Here is a 16,288-nt window from a genome sequence, read left to right on the forward strand (position 1 = left end):
TGTCTGTAAGCCTATCAAACTGATTGTAAACTTCTATTTAATGTTTTCACTAACATTTAAGAGTCTCCAGACTCTCTAAATATGCTGATACTGAGATTAACGTGATTAATAAAGTCAGTACACTTAATATATAATTGAAACTAATGCAATTGTACATACTTTTCATTCCTTCAACAGATTTGCTGGGAAAATACTCTAGGTCAAACACTATAGAGAATAATAAAGCTAACGAGCAAGCACTGGCATCAAAGGAAGGGGAGAAGATGTATTAAAATGTGGTATCTGCTCTAATAGAGATATGAACCTGACATATTCACTATGGTCCATGTAAGCCATTCTGGACCCAGAACTTTTAAATCATGTATTTATTCAACAAAAAGTATCAAACCCCAACTACTAGGTATACACTATGTTATATGTCTGGTGGTTACAAAGTTGAACAAAAAATATAGTTAGCCTTCAGAAATTCCACTTTCCAGAATACCCTTGAAAGGTTATTTTTAAAATAAATAAATTTATTGAAAACAGAATGGGAAAATTCAGTATTTTTTCATAATAGCCCATTATTTGCTTTTATAGTATTCAAAATAGTGCTATTTACCTTTTAATCACTGTATTTTCAAAATAATTTATGATTTGGGTTCCAGAAGTCAAAAAAAGTTAAAGTTCACCAGTGCCCAGTATACAAATTCAAAACTCTGCTGCTAACTTGGTCAAACTGCATATGCAAAAAAATATGTTAAAACTCAATTCTGAGGATTTTTTGGTTGTTGTTATCTTTTAGTTATTAGGTCAACCAATATTTAAAAGACTGTCTTATTTAAAAGGAAATACTTATTCATTATCGAAAGGTAAATTAAGAACTAAGAACTTCCTGAGGTCTGCATCAAAGATCTACTCAACAGAACAAGAAATGCTTAAGTATTAAAATGCAATCAATCAGAGGTCTCAATGAATTAATAATTAGCTTTATAATGATTTTTATATATTGGTATTTGTGATGACTCAAAATCATTGTGATTAATAATCTATTTCCTTACTTATTTCTTACAGGCATCCTATAAAAATATGAATGTATCTTAGTTAAAAAGAGAGACAGAGAGAGAGAAAAGGGGGAAGGGGCGAAGTGAAGAGAAGGAAATGGAGAGAAGGAGAGGAAAATCTCTAATTAATGCATACATTCAAATTTGCCCTAACACAGAGAAGTCTGGGCAATTAAAAAAATATATTTAGAAAGCACAATTAAATATATATATGTCCTGCAGCCTAACTTGAAATTAATAGTTAATAAACATTTTATAGTCAGACTAAAATAATAAATCTAGAGAAGGAATCAGTATTCATTTGTTCAAATACATCATTTTAAGATCAACTTAAAGCTCTGCCAGGTCTTAAAGATAAAGTCACCTGATTCTCATAAAATTCTAGAATGAAGTTCACATTAACATGACTTCTATTCATTATATTCTCTTTACATTTAAATTTTTAAAAACACTAATTAAAAAATTAATTAATAATTCAAAACACAAGTGATGCCAACTTAAAGTTGCCAAACCAAATTCAGTATGGAAATCGGATGAACCAAATTATTCTGAAGCTTGGTCCTACTGTCAGGAATAATACCATAATTATTGACTAAACTCACCTTCACAAACATATGCAACAACTAAAGAATAAATATAAGTTACTTCCTATGAAAAGACAATAACTAGGAAAAAATAGCACATTCATTAGTTGATTAAAAAGACAAAGTTCTATGGAATCTAAGAAGGAAAAAAAAAACCAAGCAAGCTCATAGATACAGAGAACAGACTGGTAGTTGCCAAAGGCAGAGGGTAGGGGAGTGGGCAAAATAGGTGAAGGGGGTCAAAAGGTACAAACTTCCAGTTATAAAATAAATATGTCATAGAGCTGTTAAAAAAAAAAGTTCCATTTTTAAGAATTTTGTGATTAGTTTAAGATATTATTACTTTGACTGCAGGTGTCTTTGTAAGAACCAAGTATAATAAGTTAAGGAGTTATTTATTGTTGCTCAAGAACAGCTGTATTACAGGTCCAAACTCAGGTGAACCAATGGAATCTCTAAACTGTCTCTTTAGAATGGATACTCTTTAGAATGGATACTATTCTTCCTTTTTGAATTAACCTCTCTCATGCCTTCAAAACATAACTGAATTCCCATGTTCTTCAAGAGGATTTACCTGCCTCCCATTTGATCATCTTACAATTCCCCCCATATGCAGTTGCCATCCTTATAGTACTCTGTCACTTGTTTATATAAAGAGTCTTCTATTAAAACCAGGTGTGATTTTTCCCATTAGAAAGTATAAATTGAAAGGCAAAGACTACTTTTGATTTATAACTTATATAAGCTATAGAAGTTAATCATGGTACCCCATTAATGGGGGAGAAAATATTTAAATTTTCACGGTGCTCAAAAATTATAAGAAGGGCTTCTCTGGTGGCGCAGTGGTTGAGAGTCCACCTGCCGATGCAGGGAACACGGGTTCGTGCCCCGGTCCGGGAGGATCCCACATGCCGCGGAGCAGCTGGGCCTGTGAGCCATGGCCGCTGAGCCTGTGCGTCTGGAGCCTGTGCTCCGCAACGGGAGAGGCCACAACAGTGGGAGGCCCGCGTACGGCAAACAAAAAAAAAAAATTATAAGAAACACCAAAAATTACAAATTAAATAGTTGCTAGAGTAAAATTCAAATTACAGTTCATAACTGTCAATAGATAATAGTGATGAATAAGCAGTAAAATTTGAATACTTCAAACAGTGTTCTCAAAATATTAGTTACAAGACGTTTAGGAAACCAATAGGTTCAAAGTCAATTTTCTGGAGAATCTCTCCACTGTTTTAAGCTAACTTATCATTTTTTTTCACTTCACATTATTGTCAAAAAAAAAAAAAAACAACCAAACTTGCAAGTGGGAACACAATCACATCTATTAAATTCTTCGATTATAGTACATGGGTCTTTTTGGAAAATCTATAAGGTTAAGAAGAAATTATTGGTAACACATTACATAGATAAAAAATTACTTATAAATGAATAAAATGAATAAGAGGTGCTAAGGTTCATGCATTTTTTCATGCTGGGACCATTTGATGTTTAGAAGTACATTAGAAATAATATTATTTTTTCAATAACTCTATTCTAATTCTCAGTATAAAAAGACAGAATATAAAGCACAGAAGGTAAGACATTTAGCAAGTGTAAATCTGAGGCCAATTTAAGATAAGAATAGCATGTCATTCTTGTCAGTTTAGCCTTGTGAGTCACAATACCAAAGATTAACATTGCACTATTGTGGTCCTTAAGTGGTGTACAATGCAATGGAGAAGCTATCACATGATTCCATGTATATAAAATTCTAAAATATGAAAACAAATCTACAGGGACAAGAGATCAGTGGGACCAAGAGTAGAGTGAGAGAATGACTGCAAAGGAGCACGAGGAAATTTGGGGGGCAACAGAAATGTTCTGTGTCTTGATTGTGCTAAAAGAATATAAGGTGTATACATCTGTCAAACCCAGTGAATTATATACTTTAACTGTGTGTAGTTTATTGTATATAAATTGTACCTCAATAAATTCCATTTTAAAATATGACGTGCTGTGAACACAGCAAAAGTTACAAAATAAAAACTGTATTTCATTAAATTTGAGGGTCATCAAATACTCTGAAAACAAAAACAAGGAGTTACCTTGAGTATCACAAACAAGTCTTAAACTTTTAGAAATTCAGAAAAGTTTCACTTTTACTTAGGTATATTACCAAATAGATGACCAGATTACCAAATTCAGGTTCAAAGAACATTTAAAGGTCATTTTCTCTAATATGAAGTAAGCAGAGAAACTCATGACCAAGTGGAAACAAGTTCAGCAGCCATTCCAAGACATTAAAACAAAGTGATCAGGACAAGATTGTCTCACGAACATAGTTAAACCACACACAGACCAGCTTTCTCAGTATTCTTGAGCATCTGATATAGTGACACACATAGAGGTGGGACAAAAACATCCAAGATGTTTGGTGTTGAAGCAGCTCCTGAGAATCAAACAAACGAACCACCTGAAAACCTGCATCTTACACCTAACGTGTTGCGACTAGTCATTTCTCTGATAGGGGGAAAAACTCAGTATTCTAATGTGCTAAAAAGGTTGGACCTTTCACATAAAAAGTTAGAAATACAAAAAGCAAATGGGTCAAGAAAAAAAAGAAAAGAAAAAATACTACAGCAATCCTAGTACTGAAGAAGAAAGACACTATAGAATAGTCTAGATACAAATTCCAGAAACCATTCAATCTTCAATGCCCTTAATGCATCCAGGTGGTAGCTACAGATACACCTTTAATTTTTAAAATTATGTATTTAACACAAGTAATGCTTCCTATGTGCCAGATACTGTTTTAAGTACTTTACAAATATTAATTCATTTAATTCTAATACCAACCCATTGAGGCAGATATTTTACTTTACAGATAAGGAAATTGAAGTATAGAGAGATTAAGTAACTTTCTCAAGGGTACACATCAAACCTGGCAGTCAAGTGCCTAAGTCCATGCTCATAACCGCTATACCACCTTGCCTCTCTTTATGAGTTTTTTTTTTTTTTTTTTTAAATTCGGCAGCTTTTACTAGATGTATTGGTGTAGTATTAAACAATACGTTGTGGGCAATTGGTACCATTAAAAAGTAGCATGAGTAGAGAAAAAAGTGTAGGATGATTTTCCATGAATATTAGAAAAACAGAATCTTCACCACAACGATAAACAAGCAAAATATCCAACAAATATATACCGACTTCTCTTGGCCTCATGATAAAATCAGGGGGAAAAAAACTTCATGTGAGATGATCCAAATATTAACACCAAATACTACAAAATATACTGCTCAGACATAATGATACAATTTCTCTACTTTTAAACAATACAAACATTTCCATGGTAATCTACATATGCACAAAAGATCAGAAAGCCCTCCATTTAAAAGAGAACATGTCAAAAGGTAGTAAGTTACCAACGTTTGGCATTTTTTTGTCTCATATTTATACCTAAATACTTGAACCTAAATGTCATTATATGGAGACCTAGAACAAAATATTAAGTGCCCCATTTATCATACCTGCTAATTGTCTTTCTAGAATGGTGAAAATGAACCAAAGATTAGTATCTGCTCATAAGCCTGGAAACTCTGACATTTTTCTTTTTTGATACACTTAGCTACTGATTTTAAGGACTAGAACCCTGGAAGGCCAGTTCCCTTATGGAAGACCTAATCACTGAATCTCATTTGCTATTTTACAAATGCACATGTGATCACAAGGTGGACCCAGGGAAGTACTTTACTAACGCACCTCCAAATGGAAAAGACAAGACAAATATATCAAGATGGCTGTGATTCTCAGCAAAGGGTAAAGCCCACTCCCAGTTTCCAGGGAGAATATCAGACCTTGGTCTTGTTTCACCTGTGTAACTGGAGGCACGAGGCAGAAAGAAGAGGGTGTTAATTCTGGTATGTCTCCCTACGCCCACCCTCACTTCACAGTGAAAAGTGGTGACTGCAAATCCAACTGGAAGAAACACCTCAAAATGTCATCATCAAAGAAACAAAACCAGCAGGATCATTTTCACACAAAGATAGTATTAAATTTCAGATGCACTACCCCCTTTCTTCCTCTTGATAGGATGGATGCAGGAGCTTTGGGAGACATGAATACCCACACCAGATGAAGGAAATAACAGAGGAGCACTCCCCTTTTGGAAAGCTTCCCTCAGATAATATCCTATGCCACTGCCTCTTAAAACTGAAGAATTCTAAGTTACTCCCATAAATGATGAATAAAATTTCTTGGCCCGTCATACAGGGGGGAGTGGAGGGGTATCCCAGACATAGCCAGGTGTGCAAAATAAAGGAAACTTGGATACGATTGTTTCTGCCAATGCCAAAAAACATCTCCCAGGTCTTGGAGACAACCAGCTAATTCTACCTCATCCTAACCATGAGCTCTCTAGAATCTCTGTCCCTGACACAAAGAAGGTAAATAAACAAGAAAGTCAATTATAGATTTCACAAATATCTTGTACACCGGTCTGTAATTTTTAATTAGAATCAACTATCAAAAACACTGCACCTTTGAAGTCTTTGAGCATAACAATGTTTAACAGTGGCTTTATTAGGTGAATGCTTTAAAGTATTCAACATTAAATTCAATTTACTTCACATGTTTGCAAACACATCATTAGCAATTCTTAACTATTTCAAACCAACTAATTCGAAGTACAGAAGGTTTGTTTGCAAATAACTCTTCTGAGGTGACACGAAGACTGAAAGAAGCCTATAACTTGAGTCCTGGTCTCTAGCCAACAACTACTACATCATCACTGGTGAACTCATATGAGGGAACTTCTAGGTTGAGAGATGCAGGCTCCTTCCTGATCCTGCCAGATGCATCATAGTGTGACCCATGGCAAGGGCAGTAATAACCACCAAAATCTCCTGCATTTGCAATGGGTACACAACCAAGATGAGTGCAAACACCTATCAAGATAACCCATTCAGGTTTCTTTACTCGTTCTAAATCATGCTGTGGGTCCCTCAACTGGGACACTTCAACTGCAGATTCCTGGTCAATTTCCTTCTTGGTTCTATGGCACACAAACAGGGGTTTGCCTCTCCATTTGAAAGCCATGTTCTTGCCCTCTGGAATATCGGATAACTTGATTTCGATTTTCGACATGGCCAACACATCAGCAGAAGCACTCATGCTGGAAACAAACTGAGAGATGACATTCTTGGCAACATACGCAACACGCACAGTAGTTGTTGCAGTTATCAAATAGGAGAAACCTCTTCTAGCCTCACTGCTCTCTTTTGAAGACTTTGTACTATCTAACACTTCAGCACGACGATAGTCAGAGAAGTCAGGCACTTTGATGTCCGTATGGGAATAACGAACAGAAGCAGGGACTCAAGGTCCAAAGAACTGGCTTGGGCAACTTCTCTAAAAGCCACTGGTGCCTGCACTGAGGCCCACGGAAGCGACCAAAGGCCGGGCCGCGGCCTGGCCACTCAGCAACTCCCGGCACAGAAAGGACCACTTCACATCCAGTATTGGCGACTCCGAAGTGGCGGGCACCGCGGCCTGCACCAGGGGCCGCAGCGCGCCCGCCACGCCGCGGGACGTGGCCGACAGGACAGGCGCCTATGAGTTTTTAATTTATAAACTTTCATGGATATGAACAAAGCTTTGCACTAAAGCAAAGTACACTGACTCTACTAGCCACAAACAAATGGTCTTTTGTCAGTCAAACGCAGTTATTTTCTCTCTGCAACTGCATTATTTGTTAGATTTCTGGCAGTGATTTCAACTCTGGCTGCACACTGGAATCCCCTAGAAGTTTCATTTAATTGGTCTGAGGTGGGAACTGGTCATTTATTTCACTGCTCCCCAAATGAATCCACTGTGCAGCCATGGCTTAAAGCCATGGGTCTATGGCAAGACTGTAAACTCAAAAGTCTGGTGAAATAATACACAGAGCAATTGAGACCTGGGGCAAACTGAAGAGTCAAAAATTTAATTAAAAAACAAAACACTGCATAGATTAAAGTTCACATTTATAAACACAGTTTGGCCCATGGTGCATCTTCTGTGCATGGAGCACTCTCTTACTATAAACATATTTATGATAAAAAAGTTAATTGAAATGTAAAACTTTGAACACATCCTGTACAAGAGATGGAAAAAATCAAGAAGTTAGAAATAATGGCATCAGTATCTGTTATTCCCCTGTGAAACAACTTTACCGAAATGTGTACCACCACACAGATCTCTTGTTTAGTGTAAGCAAAGGACTTATGGAGAAACTTCTGGGACTTAAATTTTTATATAAATGGGAATAGGAATTTCTATATAAGTAGAGCAATTTCTGTATAAATGAGAATAGGGGATACTCAGATGTCCCTCTAAAGGCATGGGGTTCTAAAATAACCCTTGCAATGAGCATCAATATACCTACACTTAAAGCACAATAAATTAGTACAGTTTAGATCAGTGGTTCTCAGATGTTTGGATTTTACAACAAGTACAAATTTCACCTCCAAAATTTAGGCAATTGATATTGGGGTTGCAAAATTTTGTGTGTGAAATTAGAGGATATAATATATATACACATACACAAAATTATCACCTTCTTATACCAACACACACAGAGACAAATTATACCACACACTATATCCTTATTAGTTCTCATTTTCTGAGAACAAAAATTTTTTTAATCTATATTTGCCACTATTTACAGTTTTTTTAATAAAAAAATGGAATGATACTAATAATGATAATTTGGACCATTTTCAAAAGGTTAAATTAATCTAATATACTCACTTTAAAAGATATGACAATAAATTCATTACAAAAAATTTGTATCCAAAGTTAAAATTTTAAAGTTATGAATACAAAAAGATTAGACTCAAACTATAAGGAAATATGTATATCAGCTTCTTTCTTTTGTGTGTGTGTGCCTTAAATCTACAAGGCAAGGTGCTAGGTACTAGGGATACAAAGATAAAAGGCAGAGTCCTACTCAAGTAACTAAATTCAGTGAGAAAGACAAGTGAACTGATAAGTGATAACTATGATAAAAGCAAGGCAATTGTGCCATGGGAGCATACGGTAGAATGGGCAGTACTTACGTAAAACTGGACACTACTGGTATCTTCCAAGGATCTGTCCTCAGTTATACATTACCATCACTCCACAGGGTCATTCATCTGCCCTCAAAGCTACAACTTCAAGAGAGAGCTTCCAATCCTTCACTTCCAAGGGATACATTCCAAACTAAATCATTACCACTATCCCTATGACAAGCCAACCTGCCTGTCTACTCCTTTCTCCCTGCTCCCACCTCAACACAGACATTTCCAAACTGGATGGAAATGGCTATTTATATTTTTCCAGGCAAGAAATCTTGGCATCATCAATGACTCTTTTCCCCTTTACCTTCCTTAAAACTGCTCACTTTGACTTCGACTTATGTTTGACTATTTGACTTACCTTTCTCTATTTTCATGATCACTACTGTTATTTATGCTATTATTCACCTTTAAAAAATAGATTGGTGTAAGAGTCTCCTAGCTGATGTGCTTTCTTCTAGATTCCTTCCTACTCCAATCTAGAGTACTTTAGCTAGGTGTTCCTCAACCCTTTTGTCCACTGTATAATCTATGGAGCTTTTAAATAATACAGATGCCTGTGTTCCACAAAGTTCCAGAGATGATACTGATGTGGAATCAAGGCTAATATCCACTGCATTTGTTGTTATATTTTTTCCCACAAAACAATCAAAGGATCTATACCAATACTTTTTAGTTTTACCGTACCTTTTTAAATACAAAAAATTCCTAAAAAGATACAAAGATGACTAGAAATCAAATAGTTAATATACTATGTGTACCTCACTGAGCTGTTTATCAATGTTCCCTTTATCTTTTAGTGTTACTAATTATTAAACTCTTTTCATTTTTGTTCCCCCTGCTAGAATGGCAGTTCAAACTCTCCTAGGGCCAAGTTAACAAGCATTTCTGTGGACACTTTTCACCTTATTTTGTTGATTGAGCAAAGATTCTACCAAAAAACCCAGCATTTTCAGATTCTATATCAGAATCAGAAAAGACCATGTAAAGAAAAAAGAGTAAAACTTCACTTGATAAAAAAGTAAAAAAGGGCTTCCCTGGTGGCGCAGTGGTTGAGAGTCCGCCTGCCGATGCAGGGGACGCGGGTTCGTGCCCCAGCTGCGGAGCGGCTGAGTCCGTGAGCCATGGCCGCTGGGCCTGCGCGTCCAAAGCCTGTGCTCCGCAGTGGGAGAGGCCACAACAGTGAGAAGCTCGCGTACCGCAAGAAAAAAAAAAGTAAAACAAGGAGAACCTGTGAAAAGTGCCTTGGGGTCATCGAGTTGGTCAGTATTTTGAAACAGTTTTGAAAGCCACCAAAGGAAAAAAAAATTAGAAAATTTCAGTTAAAAACACATAGTCTGGGCTTCCCTGGTGGCACAGTGGTTGAGAGTCCGCCTGCGGATGCAGGGGACACGGCTTCGTGCCCCGGTCCGGGAAGATCCCACATGCCGCGGCGCGGCTGGGCCTGTGAGCCATGGCCGCTGAGCCTGCGCGTCCGGAGCCTGTGCTCCGCAACGGGAGAGGCCACAACAGTGAGAGGCCCGCGTACCGCAAAAAAAAAAAAAAAAACCCACATAGTCTGTTATCCTAATTTTAAAAACAATTTCAAAACTTTGTTTCAGGAAAAACTCTGACGATACATTTATTCTTTCATTTTTAGACCTTTTGGTTTTAGTTTAAAATTATTTCTAATTCAAATGTTTTTTTCCTTCCCCCCTACAATTCTCATTTTAGATGTATGCTAAAGAAAACTCAATCACAAATGTATTTTTCAGCTTATCCTAAACTGCTATTCTAGCTCACCCTTTGTCTCAAACAAGGAAGAATAATTTCAATAATCAATAAGAAGTAAACATCTAAACTAGGCTATTTAGTAGTTAACTCTTAAAATGCTGCTCACAGCTGTTAACCTTTGTAACAATGTTTTCCAGACTTAGTCTACAGAACCAACCTACTCTGTGTTCTCCTTTTCTGTTTCAGTATCAGTAATCTGTCTTACGTACTCTAACCACTTTTATAATATTATCATTGCTACTAATAAGATTGATTTTTTTTAATGTAGAAAAGTATAATAAAGATCTCCCATTAAACCATGACTTTGAGAATATCACTGTTAACAGGGTAACGTGCATTTTTATTTTTGTCTGATTGATAACCTACACGGGTATATGTGACAAACTTGTTTAACCTGTTTTGGCATACAGAATAAGTAAATTCAGAGACTTAATTAAGTTGATGAAAATTGCTAAAGTAAAGACATTCACAAGATAAGTTAAAAAATCAAAACTAAGGAATGGGGATCATACTTTTATTCCTAACAGCTGTAGCCTTTACATTTTCTTGTAGTTTTTACACGGATACTTTCAATTTAAAAAGAGATGCCAAACATAATAACAATCATTACAGGAATAAGATTATGTGACTAGGATTATGGAAAAAATCATACAAAGTCAACTGAAAATACACACGGCTCTACTTCAGTTCTCAATTGGATATGTACTTATCAGGCAGATTTGATTAAACAATGACTCCCTGTTCCAAACTCCCTGTTTGGAAAGAAAAACTAGCTGTTTCTTATTTAAAAGCTGTCTCCAATCCTATGATATATTTTTAAATATTTTTGGCTTATATCAAGGCCATTATTTTGAAAATTCTGTATAGCAAAGAAAGAAAACACCTACATCTGCAAGCATATTTCCATTTATATAAACTCAGTCTAAAAGACTGTCCCTTATCTATAAATGGCTGACACCAGAAACACCCCTTCTCATCACCATTGCTAAACATTTCCCTACCATTTCCTTTTGGTAACTACTTCAGATATCAGCACTGCCTGGAACACTGACGTTTATCTCCAGTTCTCACTTTACTCTTATACAAATAGAGAAAGGATCTCTAAGTGGTGACACAGGACAGGCAGTAAAATGGAGCAGAGAGGGGAAAAGTGGTAAAAGAGTACATTAAACTTACCTGCTAGTCTTTACAATCCTATCCACTACCCCCTACCCCAAGCCTGCTCACTGCCACAACAAGCATCAGTTTGGACAAATGGACTGGGAAGGATGGAGAAAAACCTTTTTCTACCACATCAGAAAAATCTTATTTTCAATCTTATTCCTGCTTCACGTTCAATTCCACTACCAGAGATAAGGAAAGGGAAAACTATATTATCCAACCCTACACTCATTATCCAGGTCTCACTCCTGTCTTTACTATCCAGTGAATGTTTTGCCTCCTTCTTTATTCTACCCCAACTTATTTCCTTCTTTGCCAAAACTCCTTAAGAAACCCACATCTCACATAGCCCTAACTCAGCGAACCATACCTATCCCATGGATTGCCCCATCCCCGTCAGTTTACATCCTCTTACCCAACACAAATTCTAGGGCTACGTCCTGCTTCCCATTTTCCCTACCACTCCAACATTTGGAGACACCATTAGGCTTTGAATTGGAAAGAAAAACACATTATTCCCATAAAATACGTTCTGTGCTAATGATAAACTATCCAAACTTCAAGCAAGTTATTTTACTATTTTTAGGATTCAGCTCACTCATGTGTAAAAAGGAAGTAGTTTAGATTACCAGTCCAAAATCTGGCTGACCAATTTCCAAGCACCACTGATAGGGATTCTGAAACTGTACATCTGAGGTGGAATGGAGTAATTTTCTAAAAGGCACCCATATAAGTCTATTGTTTATCCATGTTTGGGAATCACTGATAAATGCTAAAGTTCCTTCTAGTTTAACATTCCAAGATTCTAAGCTGGAATTTTCACTGCATTTTCTGATAGGAATATTGTTATAAAAGGAGTAAAGTTTCCATAGTTATTGGTGTTACAGTGCAGGCATGTTACTGATCAAACAGGCCTTTGTAACCTGACCTAGAACCTAAGCACCATTTATATTATTATTTTATAACCAGAGATGACTTTGCAAATGATATGATAATGATACTAAGACCTCAAAGGAAAGCACTAAAAATTACTTCTTTGGTATTATTATGTGCATAATCAGACTTTTTCACAGATGGCCTTTTCATGGATTTTTGTCAAATCACAACTAAGATTTGACCTACAGGTCAGAAATAAAGGTAGAAAGGGCAGACTCTTTAGGATCTTTTACTTTGCTAATTCACTGATGGGGCTTTGTATATCATTAGAGTAAAGCCTAGCGAAGTCTAGATCACTGGTGGAATTCAGGGCATTAAAACGCCTAAAGAACAGTCTCATTCATGTTTACAAACTGCCAGGACTTTACCTGCCCTAAAGCACACTAGATCATTCACTTATGTACTACATGTATCTGTTCTAGCTCTCGTAACTTCCAAATACTAATTCTCATTATAAACAAGTGTTCCCTTGGTTAATATTCAGGCTTAAAGACATGTTTCAACATGTGAGAACTAAGAAAATATAAACAGCTCTTGAACGCATGATGACACATTAGTAGTATATTAAGTGGAATATATTCATTTATGAATAAGTTAATAATGAATAATAATTATAAAAAGGTAAAAATGGAAACTGAATTATATGCTACCCATTTTTCTTTAAAAAGATGTACTTGCTTAAGTTTATGCAAAATAGCATGATAAATTAAAGTGTGTCCGTTTTATTTGCTCATTTCTCCGAACAACACAAGAACCTACACTGAATGCCATTATGTAAGTGCACTCTCTGAATATCAAGAATGATGCAACGATTGCTATGGTAACTACTCATTTTATTGAATAAATTGTGGGTTGGGGTTTAAAGCATTCTTTTAAAAAACAAATTTTAACATCTCAGTATGCCCGATAAGTCTCTTTCTATTGCTACCTATTAAACAATAACTATAGGCTAGCTTTGAGGAGGACTATTTAAGCAGCTATTAAAAAACTGAGGCTTGAGTTGCCAAGGGGAAAAAACTCTTAAAGTTTGAAAAATGAAACACATCACCTACACTCAAGAGAACAAAAGACACTTAGTTTTTATCTTCCACAGTAATTGAAAAGTGTTTGTAACTCGAAAGTAATATGATCTTACCTATCTGTTCCTTCACTGTCATAATTTTGCTTCTAATCCTAACTTAACTAAGTATAAGACTGCTGACTTTTGTTTGCAATTAAGCTAAAGACAGAAGAAAGTTATCCCTCGTTTTGATCTTTAGAAGAAATGTCTCCTGAGCGCATGAAAAAACTGAGAATTTTCACTGTTAGTTTCTTATAAAATAGCTCTGTAAAAAAGCCTATATTTTAAAATACCAAGGATAACTGTAGATCCCAACTATAAACCTTCCTCAGGCCCAAGCAAAAGCTACTATGGCTTCTTCCTTTGCTCAAGACCTTCCATAAGAGGGGTTCCCAGCGACGGCCGGCTTCACCAGGGTCTGTATCCTTAGGCGGCTTGGTAGTTACGGATTAGTCAAATCTAAACAGTATTTTGAGAACCTGCCCCAGATCTCTTCCTCTCCCGCCTAAATAAACCCTAAGATGCAGCATTTGAAGAATGGGGGGGGGGGAGCAAGGATGGAACCCCTCCCCCTTTTAACAAGGTGAAGTCTAGTCAGCTCTAAGGCCTGCTGACTTCGCAGCCCTGGAAGCCAATGCGAGGAAGCTCCGGCCCAGGCTAAAGCCGCAGGAATTAGGTACTAGGAAGGGGGTCTGACGGGGCAGCAAATCAAACAGGCTCATCAGGCGCGAGGCAGCGAAGGGTAACTCGGGCTTCTTTCAGTTCGTCTTTCTCGAATGGATTCTACCTGCCTTCGTGTTTTAGCTTCATGTCTCTCGCAGCGAGCGACCTCCGCCTCCTGTGAGAGGATTTACGTGCTTGTGTGTGTGGTGACAACAATCTCAGCACCCCGGCTGGGGACAGGGGATGGGGGAGGTGGGCACTCGGCTCCTCCACAGGCCTGGAACTCTCCTGAAGGGCCCTCGAAGAAAAGGGGGCGGGAGGAGCACGCCTGACGCCGACCGAGTACTCGACCGAGAAGGGGGCGTCCGGACCTGAGAGAGCGGCCCTAGCAGGGGCTGACGTGCAGCTCCTTCAGGTTGTAATGGTGGCCCCTTGGGGGGAGGGGAGCGGTTGACAAGGGGCTGGGGGCGACGAGGCCTCCCCTTCCCCCCGCTCAGCTCGCTGTTTACCTTCCCGGTACTTCTTGCGGAGCCGCCGGTGGACGCTCTTTACCACCCCGGAGAGCTTCTCCTGCTCCAGCTTCCGCTCCTGCTCCCTGGGCGGCGGAATGCTCGGGGGCCTGGCCCCGTGCCCGCGAGCAGCGCTTCGGCCGCCGGCCCCCGGCTCCATATCGCTGCCGCCGCCGCCGCCCCTCGGGCCCCCGCAGCCGCCCGCCTGACGGAGGAGGTGGGGAAGGAGGAGGCAGCAGCGGAGGCAGCAGCGGGAGGAGACAGAGAACCTGGAGCGACGGCCTAGGAGGTGGCCACTTACCCAAACGCACAAGCTGATTGGTGGACTCTGGAGGGCTGGGCGGAAACGGAAAAGGCCAACGGCCAATGGACGGAGAGCGCCAGGGACGCACCCGCTTGTTTGGGAAGGCGAGCAGCTGAAGGAGGCGGAGTTAGCAGGCTGGAGTTGCCGAGGCGGTGGGAGCGCCAGGCCCGACTGCTCCTCTCCTCTCCCCGCCGCTCCGGGGATCCTGTGCGCAGGCGCTGTGGTGAGGCCACGGAGACGCGCCGTGAGCCACGCGCTTGCGCGTCTGAGCTTGCTTAGGTTGGGCATCTTTCTACCGCTTAGCGTTCTTTCGTCTTCTAGCTATTCCCCCTTTTGCGAGTTATATTCTGGTGTGTTGCAGCCAGGGTCCTCTACCTGAGCCCCCGCTGCACCTTGTCGGTTGTAGGTTCCCTTTAGCTGTGTAGCCCTGAGAAGCGCTTTAGAGGTGACTTGGCAGCACTAGAATTTTAGACTTTAAGGAACCCAGGCATGGATGCTTTGGTGGGCGCAAGAGAGGTATGGCTGCCAAGTACTGGCTTAATTCACGGGCCAACAATGGTTAATGCCTGTAGTGCAAGTGCTGGGCGAAAAGCACAGAACTTGGGGAGAGGAGAGGGGCAATAAAAGCAATATAAGATGGAAGAGGGGAAAGGAAAGATGGGGAATCCACAACAGATGACTTCAAGAAGTTTCGTGGTGGCCCGGGTATCAGAGAAAGCCTGCGTTGGTCTAATTTGCGTCAGAGCTCTGAGCGCTTTTTAAGTTGGGTTGGGTGACCTCCTGCCTTTTATTTGGTAGGTTAGTTCTACCTCCCTCCCCTTACATCTTCTCATGGGAAGCTCATGGAGAATATGATTACTGACTTCTGCCCCAGAAAGGTGGAACGCTGCGAGAGAGAGAGAGAGAGAGAGAGAGAGAGAGAGACAGAGAGAGAGACAGAGAGAGAGAGAGAGAGACTGCTGGAGTGTGAGATTGTCAACCAGCTGACAGCCCTTAATGAATTGTGTTAGGTTGTAGCCCCCGCACTCCACCCACCGCACTGCAGTTGTCGGTTAAATGATGTTGTTTGGAAATTGTTGCAGTAACTATCTGATCAGTAATTTTATAAATATGAATGAAGCCTGCGTTATGTAACCGTTTTGTATGGCACCTTCTGAATAAAGAAGACCCTGAAGAACGTAG

The 16,288-nt window shown here is 39.1% G+C and overlaps 2 protein-coding genes across 2 annotated transcripts in view; both read right to left on the reverse strand.

Moving 5' to 3' along the window:
• The window catches only part of SAMTOR (S-adenosylmethionine sensor upstream of mTORC1), an 87,867-nt gene extending 72,769 nt beyond the window's left edge, over window positions 1–15,098 (reverse strand). Inside the window, exon 1 of the mRNA XM_079932107.1 lies at window positions 14,803–15,098. Within this exon, the coding sequence (XP_079788233.1) occupies window positions 14,803–14,962 (160 nt within the window). The 5' untranslated portion in view covers window positions 14,963–15,098. The remainder of the gene's footprint in view (window positions 1–14,802) is intronic.
• On the reverse strand, window positions 1,701–14,352 carry LOC307191480 (cytochrome b-c1 complex subunit Rieske, mitochondrial-like; the record flags this gene model as incomplete). The annotated part of the gene is made up of 4 exons (XM_079931614.1): window positions 1,701–6,978; window positions 7,024–7,213; window positions 12,264–12,348; window positions 14,246–14,352. 4 exons carry the CDS (start codon window positions 14,350–14,352, stop codon window positions 6,368–6,370), a joined length of 993 nt encoding a protein of 330 aa, XP_079787740.1. The 3' UTR covers window positions 1,701–6,367.
• Window positions 15,099–16,288: the final 1,190 nt, after the last annotated feature.

Source organism: Stenella coeruleoalba, assembly GCF_951394435.1.
Source record: "Stenella coeruleoalba genome assembly, chromosome: 9".
Taxonomy (NCBI): Eukaryota; Metazoa; Chordata; class Mammalia; order Artiodactyla; family Delphinidae; genus Stenella; species Stenella coeruleoalba.